We start from the raw sequence: 12895 nt of genomic DNA on the forward strand, positions 1-12895 counted from the left end.
TTACATGCCTCTGGCTCGGGTTTTATGACCACGTGGATGTGTTTTAATGATGTCAGAAGCATGTGCACAAACTCACAAATACATGTGGACAAGGACACTGCACAGAGCAGGCCTAGTGTCTGGTCAAGCTTTACAAGTTATAAACGTCACTCAAGGAAAATTCCAATGCAAACAGATCAAATTAGATGGCTATGATTGTTTCAAGCATCTCGCCATCATCTGGCAATGCAACCAGAAATAGTCTAATTTTAATAAAAAACCTGGCAATAAAAACAATTCTAAAATGATCTCCGTGATTCAATAAAGCTCAGTGTTTTTTCCTGTAGTAATTGGCTCTCTCTGCTCTCTAGCGTCCTGCTCTGCACCGAGGGTTTGACATTATTCTCGAGGATGTTGATATGCTGTTAGAAAAGGTGACCTCCATTTTAAGCCACTGGAATGTAGAGACAATGGAAAGCCAAGCGGGTGAGTTATCAGAAGGTTGCAGGGCCATTGAGCCTGCCAGGAACTCCACTCAGTACAGCTAGAGGAGTAGAATGGATACAGTGCCCTCACTGCCAAGTACACTATCCACTCTTCACCTCCTCTTGCTAAACTATCTCCTCCGCACCTACTAAAAAAAGCTCGTTTTCATCTTTCATCTATTCCTGCTGTTACTCAACAAGCTCCCCAGACGGAGGTCTTTTATAAAAAAGTCATTTCTGGGAACCACTATGGCTATTAGGCTGGGTTTCCGAAGTCACGCACCCTCCAGGAGCCCTTGAAGCAGTTACTAGTGACAGGGACATTTGTTGAAATTTAACAGGCTTCAATAATAGATAATAGAATTTTTAAAAGTGAAATTGTGATTTGATTATAATCAATAGTTATGTTTTCCCCCGCTTGCTGCCTGACACCCCAATGACTAGACAGAGAGCAATAGGCTGAGGTGTAACAAAAACAAAAAACGAAGTATGTATGTCTACCAGCTCAATTTAATCAGGCACTACTGTCAGCATTCACCTGGTGAACAGAATAAATGCATAAACTATGTGTTTTGCTGACAGCAGTCTCTTTTTCTATTTGCTGCACTCTTATTTCCTCTTCTCATTTACAGAATTAGAAGATTAGAGATGCTGGGACCTTTGGTGGAACAACTCTTTTACCCCGCTCCTCTGTGTCGGTCTCATTTTATCTCAGTTTTTCAAACAAACAAAAAAGGCACACATACAGAGAATCGCAGTATATGCAAAACATAGTTTGTATATACATAGTTTGCAAACACAGAAAGATGCGCACACACTTGCACATACACACAAAACCCCTTCAGGACAAGGGCTTACACTGACATTAAAGGGCCTTTGTTTAGCCCCAGTTATCACTACTCCACAGGCGGGTTTGGTTGTGAGCATATCTACGTCTATGCAACTGTGTGCTTATGAGCAGGCACGAGTGTGTGTGTGTGTGTGTGTGTGTGTGTGTGTGTGCGCGTGCGTGCGTGTGTGTATAAGGAGTGAACTTCTCTGGCTGATTGTTGTGTGGGTTATGTGTGCGTTCTGATTTGTTTTTGTGTGAACAACTGAGAAACAACAGCAGTTTCACCAACAATGCTCAGGGAAGCAGAACAATTGGGCCTTTGACGGCGTTTGTTTGTGGTGGTGGGGAGACAGGAAATGAGATCATGCCGAGGGCTCTGACTGTGCGCACAGAGCTTATCGAAGAGCGGGGCCAGGCCAGGAGGAGAATACCAATCACTTATTAGCCGGCCTGGCTGGGTTTATGGAAATGAGGAACAGTTCATTCAGTGCAACGTATCAAAGCAAGGTGGAATCTCTTGTAAAATCAGACTTCGTGGTCCTCTTCCTCTCACTCACTTGATTTCAACCCTCCTATAATTTTACAATTATCCTTGTGAAAAAATTCATACCAAAATAAAGTTTTCCTCATACCTAAAATACCTTCCGTGTCATTTCACTTCAGGTTAAAGTATTTGGAGGCTTCCCTGTGGGTACAAAGTTGAACACTGCTCTCAGTTCCTTCCACAATTATGTGCATCCATTCATACCATCTGGAAACTGAGCTTCCTTTTCCTCTTTGTCTTAGCACACAGGATGTTTGCCTTTCCTCTTCTGTGTATCTGCCATCCTCCCATAATGCACGGATCTCTCAAAGCACAAATCAATGTTTCTCTCCGACTACACACAACCTCCTTAGCCACCAGCCTTTCATCACTCAGTCATCTTTAGGTGGAAATGTTCCAGCATTTAATTAATCCATCTTACGTGCCTTTGTGGCTCGATCCCCCACAACCCGCATGCACACAGGTGCCTAAACTACAGCAGTTAACATGCTTTATCTACAGGAGGGACAGCGGAGGTGAGGCTGGGGGGGGGGAGCAAGGAGTCAAAATTAGACTTAGATTCCAATGGTGACATTTTCGCCTCAAAGCCCTATAGACTTCAAAGCTCTCTTTTCAGCACATCGAGCATTTAGCGCCTAATCCATGGCTCCTTTGATAATTCTGTTTGGGTTTATTTTGGGGTAGGAGGCAGGGTGAAATACAGAGGAGGGAAGAATGGGAGATGGAAAGTGTAAAGATTGATGTCAGCTGGGAGTTTGGAAGATGTGAGTGAAGGAAGCAGAGAGCAAATTTTGGGAACTTTTAGATTAGCCAGTTGCAACAAATGAAAAAAAAGAAAAGAAGAAAGCTCTGGACTAATGCTACTCATATCTCACTCGTGCTTCATCATCAACCGATTAGGAACAGCCAAATGGATTGGGGCTGTCCTGTCAAGCCATTTGCAACATCCATACATGCCTTTATCACAAATATTTAATAGCCTCATAGGAGATATGTGTGAGGAATATTAGCATCAATTGTCATGAATATCTTCATAATCTTTAAAACTCAAAAACATTGATATTGGTCTAAAACGATATCTTTCTTGTCTGGGATCTTGTCTGTGCACAGAGACACTATGTGCCGACTCTACGTCCTTGGTGCAGCTCTGCATTCGTGTGTGGTCAGCCTGCTTCCTTTGTCCTTCATGCTCTCATTTCACCTGTCTGCCTTTCAGTTTAACTGCCAACAGAACATGGAGGCACTAAACACCACTTACTTACAGTTTACAAGCACAAGTTGATAATATTCAAGCAATCAATTGGTATTAAATCAGTTATACACATCTAACAGCTTACACTGTTGCCCCTCATTATTTTAACTACAACAAACCGTCATCTCCATTTAGATTATCACTGTAATTGCTCTCCTCCACAAACAGCTAACTAGACCATCGGTTCATCAAATTATCATCGCCACACATGACTGGCTAGGATGAGATATCAAAATCCTCCACTCTCCCGCTCTATCAGCGAGGTGAGGTGAGGTTTGGGGCGGTACATTTCCAGGCCTCTGGTAATGACTTAAGGGGGTCAGAAGGATATCAGGAGCTGGCATGATAAGTGATGACACCCTCATGGGAACAAGCTTAATGACTTTCCCTGTGCAGGGACCTGGCTGGTTTGGTCCGGGCGATTTTACTGCAGTGAAACAGAAAAGGTCCCGGACATCCTGTCTACTCAAATCACCAGAGTATCTCTTTTTTGGTATTCTCACACCTCTGTGCATTGCGGTGGACGTGGAGCATCACCAGGCAATGGAACTGTTTCCTCTCTCACAGTAGTCTTCACTCGAAGGCTAGTCTGACTCACCAGATGCAGACTGTAGGTATAAGCCTACTGCTGGCTGCCTATTTCAGCCGGTATTCTCTTCCCGGCAACTATTTTGCAAGGGGCACCATCGCTGCATGCACCTCCCAAGACAGGTTTAAAGAAATACAAACAAGCAATTATTATGTGTGCAGCCGGACCTTTCTTGAGCACTGACAGAGTGCTGTGAAGATAGGTGTGGCTATGCAAGACTCCTGAAAGGCAAACTGAATTTAATCCAAATTGTGATTTAATAGGGGGAGAAAAAATGTAATAAGATCAGTTTAAGCTTAACTATCATACCATCTTCTATATAATTAATTTCCTGTTTTAGTTACCTTTTTTAGATGTATTATTTATTATTTGTAAAGCATTTTGTACAGTAAAAAGCACCATTTCAAGTTCTAAATGTATGAGACAAGGCAAAGCTGATGAGAGCCTTTATTCTAGCTTCAATAACCTGATGAACAACAAAATAAAGCAATCCCCGTCTCCAACAATTGAGTGCACAGTCATTATTGATCAATCGCCCCACGGTTTGTTTGTTTTTTAAAGCCGACAAGTCATTTGTAGTGTTGATTGGATTCATTTTGCCTTCAAAACACAGACTAATAACCAAAAAATTTAGACTTGCAGGGGAATCAAACATATGTTCCGCTGAGGATCTTTAGTTTAGAGGCAACGTGTGGTGCGGAAGAGGTGAAATTGTGAGGGGGGGTTAAAAGGATTCCATTACTGAGGCAACCAACCTAAAGTAGCATGAAAACACCCTAAACACCAGACACTAATGCAACAAAAACACCAACAGCAGAGGTGTGTTGCACATCTATCTATATAAGTGCTCATTCTCCTCTCTCAGGCCTTTTTAAGCTGGCGAGAGTTCAGACAGTCCTGTTTAGCAGTTGCTCAAGAGCTTACGTCTAACCGAGGGTCCCATTTCATACAGTCAGCACAGCAAAGGTAGTGTCTGTGGATGCATGCGTGTATATTCACTCCTAAGCATTTCTTACTACCCAGTGACCTGCATACAATCCACCCGGGTTAGCAAATACAAATACCCAGGGAATAAAGAAGAGACAGAGACGCACTTAAAAGACATGTCACATATCCTATTGGACGCCTGAAGGTCAACAGAAATGACATGCAGAGGTGTCAGTCAGCTGCCTACCAATGCGTGTACGAGCACGCGCTCGGGAAAGAAGCGGAGCCGCAGATAGCATTTAATTGAAGGTTGAAGTTATCAGATAGCCTGCAACTCGGCTGTCACTCAAAAGGCAGTCACCACGGTGACGCTTCACAGCACTCTGCACTCCTGACGACATCAGGAAATGGCTGACTTTGAGGAACGGTGAGGGAGTGGGTCGACAGACACGCACAGGCAGACACATTTGATAAAGACACACAAACGCATTAAACAGCCAGATGTGGGGGCACAGAGGCAAGTACACACAGGCCAGAAGAGGGACACGCATAACGGAATTAGAGTAGAGGCATGCTGGCAAGGCAAGTTATTTTGGTTGACTTGACATGCTGCACTGCATCTAGGCACCAGGAAAACATAATTATCTACTGGTGAAACCAGAGCAGGGGACATGTACGTTAGGTAGAGATGGCCCCATCGAGAGAGTGTGACCTCGGCATAAGGATATGGCGGGTTAAGGTAAGTGGGAGATTTTAAATGAATGTTGAAGCCGAGACGTAGACAAGCGGGATGGCGAGTGGCCTAAAATGGCAAGTGTGGAATTGTGGAAAGAAGGAAAAGATGGAGAAATAGTATGAATAATGACAAATCATCCACGCGAGATGTTGCCAAGATCACAAAACAGAAGCTGGGACCATCAGTCCCAGCTTTCTTGGAAGAAACTAGAATTGCGTCACAGAGACAGACAAGCGCACACATATGCATAAGCCTTTTGGATGGGGGGGAATCTGGGAAATCAGACAGAAATGTGGGAGGAGGGATATTCCCCAGTCTCATAATCATTAGTTTCCTCCCATTTTAGCAGTGGGCAGATGGGGATAGGAAGTAACATTTCCCTTCTGTAATCAGTTCTTTCCCCTTCACACTGATCCTACATCATCTCCCCTTTCACCTCACCACTAAATGATTAAAATTCATATCCTCCTGGAAAACACAAACTCGATATGGAGATACTGTATCTTAGTCTACGATAATGTTTTCTATAAGCCAGGCTCTAGGTGGATGTGAGTCGAACACACCGTAACATGTATCTCTCCTTGTCTGCTTTTCAAATTACGAAATCCCAAATTCCATTCTCTCTCTGCCCATCCCAATAGCTTAAAATTGCAAAAGGGAAAGGTGAGAGCAGCAGTGAAAAATAAAAAGGAGTTGGGCATTGCCTGTGTAACATATTACAAGTTACAATATCATTTTAAATGTACATAATGTGCATGTAATTGTGGATGTAATAACATTTTCAGTGTTTGCACATAACACTTTTCCCAAACAGGAGAGAAGGAATTGAAAAGATTATTTAATTTAGACCTGCTGCTGATTTCCCCTGGTCCCAGTCATCACATCCATATATATAACAAAGCTATCTGGCATTTTCCTCATTTCCTGCAGATTTAATGACCACAGTTGATGGAAGGGGCGTGCATGTGCGCACCAAAATAGAGTGAAAAAAACGTCCCAGAGAAATGTGTGCCATTTTACATCACCGTGAATGTGAATTGTAGTGTGTGTATAAATTACTAGTCTAAGGTCATCACTGAGTCATTTTGGCCACTAGGGCAAAACCTAATTTAGAAGCTTTCCCGGGCCACTCATAAACACGATACTGAGTTACAGCCCTGCTCTGCGCACAGCGGCATAGCACATTGAGCAAAGGGAACACAGGTCACCCCAGGATGCCACACTTATAATAGTTTGTGTGTGTCAGTGACTGTGCGAGAGTCATTCCATGAGTGCCTTTACAGCCACAGGTGGCACACAATGCTCCACACATTTTCACAGACCTCCCTCATTCTCCTATTAAATATGTATGGCCATTTACAGGGTTAGCACAACACCAACATACCTCAAAAAGGGTATGGTTGCACAGAAATAAAGGAAAAACTGAATAATGTAAAACAATTATGAAATTAGCACATCAAATCTGATTTCCACAATTAATTAAGGGACAACCGGACCTGAAGTCCTGGCACTAGAGATGGAAGTGGATATGCTGTATTGTGGTTGGTTGATTTAGCTTTAGGTCAGAGGCTAGGCCTGGTCTGAGGGACAGCTGGAGCTAAGCTGATCCCAGTCAGTCCCTGGTGCCCTTTATCAATTCTGTCAGGGGGAAAATGCAATCCACGCCTGGCTGAGCCTTGCCCTGCTCTACAGTGTCTCTTATCCTTCGTCACCTCCCTTCATTCATTTCCTCGCTGCAAGCTGCTGGGATTACGTGGAGAACCGTTGCTCCTCAGTACGTGACACAACCATTCATGTGGGCGCAAAAAAGATTACCATGAGGACAGGAGGGTGGCTGACTGGTCAAAACCGTGCACACACACTGCATAGCTCTACATTTAATAGACACATCTATTGCTCTTCAGACAAAGCTTTTTTTTTTTATTGACTTGCCTCTTCAGTGTTGCCACCATCCTCCTCATCTCTACAACCAGCATAACAGCTCCAATCACGCACCTTTCCAAGATTTCCAACAGTGAAGATAGTCTAGACTTGCTTTTACTGACTGCATGGTTCAAAGGCCCGACGTTTTACCAACAGCCAGCAGCTGTATTAGATTCAAAATTCTTATGGACACACACAACCAGAAGAAAGTATCTTGTTTTCTTACAACACTCAAATTGGAAGGAAAGGCAAACAACATATGCCTTTAGGCATACTATATCATCAATTTTATGTTCCACTTAATTCCTTTTGAGTTATTTTTCTCAAAACATTACTCGTTTGTTGGTTGCAATGTAAATATTGGTTCCAACAATTAAGACAAAAGCACCAAAACGGCACTGTGATTGAAATTGCTGCAATAGCATGAGGTGTGTAAAGCAGCTACTTACATCAGGGTACTCTTTGACAGGCACAAACAGTTTTTCCTGCAGGTGGACGATGGGTCCCATAGGCTCAGGCAGCTCCAGGGGGTGTCTGTCCACAAGGCCATTCACTGTGTCACTGTACATGTCTTTACGCACTCTGTTGATCTCTGAAACACACAAACATGTACACCGTGGTAAGCAACTAGAAGAATACAATCAAACATTTTCTTTCATCTGATATATCACCGTCATATTGATTTTGACTTGTGGGCAAAAAGCTTAATGTAGCATATAAATCTCTGTTGAAAAAAAAAGAAAAGAAAAACAACAAAAATTTGTCCTGAGTATGGTAGATGAACAATTCTGTAAGTTTGTTTTTGGAGAGTACTTCACAAATAAAATATCACAGCTGAGCATGGATGTTCCTTAATACCTGCAAGATGTTGCAATTTTTCTGCTCAGACTAAAACTGTGAATGTGCATTTATGTGTTATTTTCTTTGCCGGGGACACAAGTTAAGCACTGCATTATTTTGGGGTTACGGCCAACGTCTTTCCTTTATGCCTGATGCTCCCCTGTGGCTATTCCCTAATCGAGCAGCCTATGCGAGTGGCAGGGCAGGTGCAGAGAAGAGACACCTTCAGATCTGATTTCCTCTGTCAGATAAAACTAATGGACCTCACACACATGCACACACCTCTAATTCTCTCACACACACACCCTACTTTGACTGCCTCTGCAGCTCATACAAATTCACACAGCAGAGGAATGCTGTGCTATGCAGGTTGAGAAAAGGCATTCATTCATCCTTTCAGTCCAGTGTGTGTGTGTGTGTGTGTGTGTGAGTGTCACAGTTGGATGTGGATCGACGATTGCAGTTATACCAGTCCTTAATAGGGGACATACACTCGTCGCGCTTTGTAACTTCTAACATTTGCCATCACTATACAAACAATCATGCCTTTGCTGAACAAAAAAAAAAGGTAATCAGCAGTAAAGGGTAGGAGAAAAGTGATTCTTGTGTAACAGCTGAAACAAAGTTGCAGGGCTGGTGAAACCTCAAGGAATGATGTGTGCGAGGTCGGGTGGGGGCGGGTGTAGGCACTATTTCCAGCTCTCATGAGACGTTTGAGCAGTTGGGCGCTCTATATTAAACTCTAGCTGGGGAATCTGACACTTGGCTATGGATGACCTCGGTAAAGCCGGTATGACCTAGAAGCCTTAACCTTACGGCAAATTGAAAGGTGGTTCAAACTTGCATCATGAGGTTTTAGTGTAGTTCTTGTTTTAAGTTAGAATAATTGTACACAAATTTAGATAAAAAGGTGGTAAAAATTAAGAAACTCCAGAAGTAATAGATTCAGTCAAGGAATCCGTTTGCGGGTATTTCCTGTTGAGCTGAGAGAGGAATTTCGCTGGATACTGTCAATGACAGAAAGACACATTTGTGATTGATGGGTTCACAGACACTGACGAGCATGCACACAAAACATCTGTCCTGCAGCTGTTTCGACAACAACTGCAGGACACACCGGAACTGTACAAACAAGCCAGGAGACTCGGCCAAGAGCTGCTCCTTCCCCAGTAACATGACCTCAGCACTGTGATCCACACTGATAGTTCTTATAGTCCCTAAAGATGAATTAATCCTCATGATATCAAGTCCAGAAGACGATTACATCAGTCCTAACCAATACCAGAGGCTTCAGGCCACATCCAGGCTTTGTGTGTTGAATGAAGGGGCTTGGCAGTGACATCATACAGGGAGGGTATCAGGACAGCATAACACAGGGAGGAATGGGAATATGAAACTGTAAGCTACAAATGATTGTGATGGTTTGCCAAAATAACCCTCAAGTCGATAAAGAAAAAAATATTTACATAAATTTAACCTAGTGGTTAAAGATCATATTTTAACCACAAGGTCACTAGTTAAATCTATGCAGCTCATTGATGGATACGCACGTCTATCCACAGACTGATGAGTCATAATATGTCTAGAAAAGATGATCCCATTCTATGAAAAGGAAATTCTCCTTATTATAATAAATCTTTGTCGCTTACTTGCTGTATCCGTTTCTTCGAGCTAAAATAATAAACAGAGGAGCCATTTAACAGACCACTGGTGGGCTAAGCATGTGTGTAGGAGCCATCAATGACAGGCAAAGAGGAGCCAACGTTCTGTCGCTTAGAAAATCTGTTCCCCGCACATAGCTCACAGCAAAAGCAAATATACTGTGTGCTATTTGCAACCTCCAGTGCATCCAAGATCGGCAATCCTTCAGATAACGAGAGAAAATAAAAAAGAAGCGTGTGCACATGTGACAATGCTACCCAACAGCGGCGCCCCCCGCTCCCTCCCTCCTCCTAATTCCATTTTCTCTTGCTGAAATGCCACATTAACATAAGGGGCTGTGCTGGGCCATCAGAGGAGACGTGCGGCATTTGACAACCTCTAATTTCAGTGTGGCAAGTATTTTCTGAAGCGCTGCGCTCATCTAAAAATTACCCCCTGCCTTGCATGGCCGACAAAATCATTTGTCTAGCTGTCTACTCGGGTAGAAAAGGCTTCTGTAAGAAAGACACAAATTAAGTGAGAGAGACTGAGGCTCACCATCTTAGAAAGAATAGAAGAAGAGTAAGAAATATGGCTTCCAAAAATGAGTTTTTATCTTAAACTTTAGCACTATATGGCACAACGTACTTGTTCAACAGCTATACGAGACAGTAACAGATCCCCGCTTCAGCCATCTCTCAGATCATTGTCAGTGTTTCTTACAAAACCTGACTCAGCAAACGAAACACACACCTAAACTCAACACTTTCTGTCAAATCTGTCCATTTACCTGCAGGGGTGGCATGCATGCACGCACTCGCGCACACATACACACAAGGATTATAATATCTCTGTTTAGCGTTTTTCCCAGACATCTGTCAGGAAGAAACAAAAATCAACCTTGAGAGAAGTTTGAGGGCAGAGTGGAAGAAGGTTTGATGAGGCATAGAAAGAGGAAACAGGGAGAATTATAACCATGGTGCTGAGCAAGCAGAGTGCAGCGGCAGACTCTCACTTCTCTTTTCTGCCTCAATGTAAGTTCACATTTTATTTAATCTTAGATTTTTTTTTTTGTTTCTCTCAGTTTCTGCCCTCTCTTCTCAAACCCGCAGCACAAAAGGAAAATGTCACAAGCACTGGCTGCAGATCAATCTGCCCTTTGCAAGCTCAAATAAAGAGATGATTTCTCCTCATCTTATTAGAAATCCTGACAAAGGGGGGAGAAAAGTACCTAACACAGAGGATATGGGAGAGGAAGTATAGTAGAGCTAAGAGTCAACATGTGGTCTAGTGGGTGGATGCTAAACCTGAAACATCATTCTTCCCTATCATGTGACCCAATGTGATATACCAGTGGTGGCTGGTGACACAAAACTATTATTACTGCACTTGTTGGCTGACCTGAAGGCAAAAACATGGTCACATGAAGATTAGATGCAGAGTGGAAACAATTCAGAAGGTGTTGAGATGGGGGAGAGGAAAGACATAAAAGACAAAACAACATAGCAAAGAGATGGATGGAATTGTTTGAATTCTAAAAATGGAGTACTCAAGGAGGAGATACTGTTATCAGGTTTAGGACTGGTGGAGATCATTCAGCAGTCACTTGCTCCACTAGAGAATGGGAACGAGTCTATTAAGAGCCCAAAAATAGACCTGCTCCATAACGGCTTTGTCCTCACCCCGTAGCTCGCAGCAAAATGTCCTCTGACCATGCAGAGCGCATCTGTCCATATAAGCGGTGTGTGACTGCGTGAGTGAGTGAGATTCAATGGGTGAGTAATCAGTGTGATCAGCTTTACCCAAGGAAAGCAGCCTAAGATATCTTGTGATATCAAATACGTGGCACCTCAAACAGATAGAGTACTAATACAAATTCATCTTAAAGACAAAATGACCAAAAGTTTTCAAAATCATTCCATTTTTCTTTTATTAGCACATTTGTGCATTCTCAATTCATGAAAGGCAATAGCGGAATAAGAAGAAATCATCTAAAAAGCTGTGGCAAATATAAACATAAAAATATAGTAGCGGTCATATCAAAGAAACTACCGCAATCACAGAAACACCTTAATGTGCCAGTGCTGAATGAAACAAGACGCAGGCGAGGAACGAGCCTTTTCACTTTAAAGCTGTGCACTTTAGCAATAACAAAGCCTGGGTCCCCGTTGCAAACGAAAGGATTTGGGCGTTTAATGCATTCCTGCCCTTTATTCACGGCACAGACGACTTTATCCAAGGCGATACTCCACTTCAACAGTTGAGGGGTTTGGCAGGCCAAGCATACAAAAAGACGAAGAATTCCTTTAAAGCAGGGAGTAGAAATATACTGTGCATTGGTGGGGGTGACTTAGCCATGAAAACGTATGCATTTCTGGGTCTTATCGTCAACTCACAGCTGCCTCCTTTTTCCCCTCCCTCTTTGCGAGGGGGGGAAAAAAAAGTTTCCTTATGCTTCTGTCTTATTTTAACTTCCTAATCTTTGATTGAACAGTAGGGCTACACTGCACAACCCTTTGATGTTCATGCATAAACTATTCCTGTGCTGTTAATGAGTATACTGCAATATCAGGATAGTTAAGAAGAGCATCGTTATTTCAGTTCTTACAAAGAAAATACTCTGTTTAGGTTTGAAATATAGATATTTCATAAGGAAACATTTGTATAGACAGGGGGTCAGTAGTATTTACCAGCAGAAATTTGATGCAACAGAAAGTAGGAGACCGTACACGTTAATCACGATCAATCAATCAAGACCCTATCAAGCGAGGAGATGTGGGGCAGGTAAAAAGGTTCCCAGTAAATAATAGCAACACTGGACAAGCAGGAGTAGATCGCGCTGTGGATCATCATTTTTCAACCCAATTAAGGCAATGTTATGTCTCTGGAACGGCTACATCAAAAACACACAAACTCATTTGCGAGAGCATTACCCAAGAGTGTCTATTATTTGCAGTAGTCTAAAACACACTTGGGTCCAAGGCGTTCCCCCATGGCATCCAAGCAGCCTCTCCACAGATTCAGAGAGAGAGAGAAAAGGCAATAATGAACAGCATCGGAGGGTTTATTGCCGTGGATATGTGACTACACACAGTCGTAGAAAACACAAAGTGCTTGAGCCCCCCCCCCCATGATAATGTTCATTCA

The 12895-nt window shown here is 42.8% G+C and overlaps 1 protein-coding gene across 5 annotated transcripts in view; it reads right to left on the bottom strand.

Annotated features, from left to right (window-relative positions):
* Nucleotides 1-12895, bottom strand: part of qkia (QKI, KH domain containing, RNA binding a) — a 68324-nt gene that overhangs the window by 37462 nt on the left and 17967 nt on the right. For all 5 annotated transcript variants that reach the window (XM_084012674.1, XM_084012671.1, XM_084012672.1 and 2 more), the window contains exon 2: nt 7717-7859. In XM_084012674.1, coding sequence (XP_083868800.1) covers nt 7717-7859 — 143 coding nt within the window. The remainder of the gene's footprint in view (nt 1-7716; nt 7860-12895) is intronic.

Source organism: Eutrigla gurnardus (assembly GCF_963514095.1).
Source record: "Eutrigla gurnardus genome assembly, chromosome: 7".
Classification (NCBI taxonomy): Eukaryota; Metazoa; Chordata; class Actinopteri; order Perciformes; family Triglidae; genus Eutrigla; species Eutrigla gurnardus.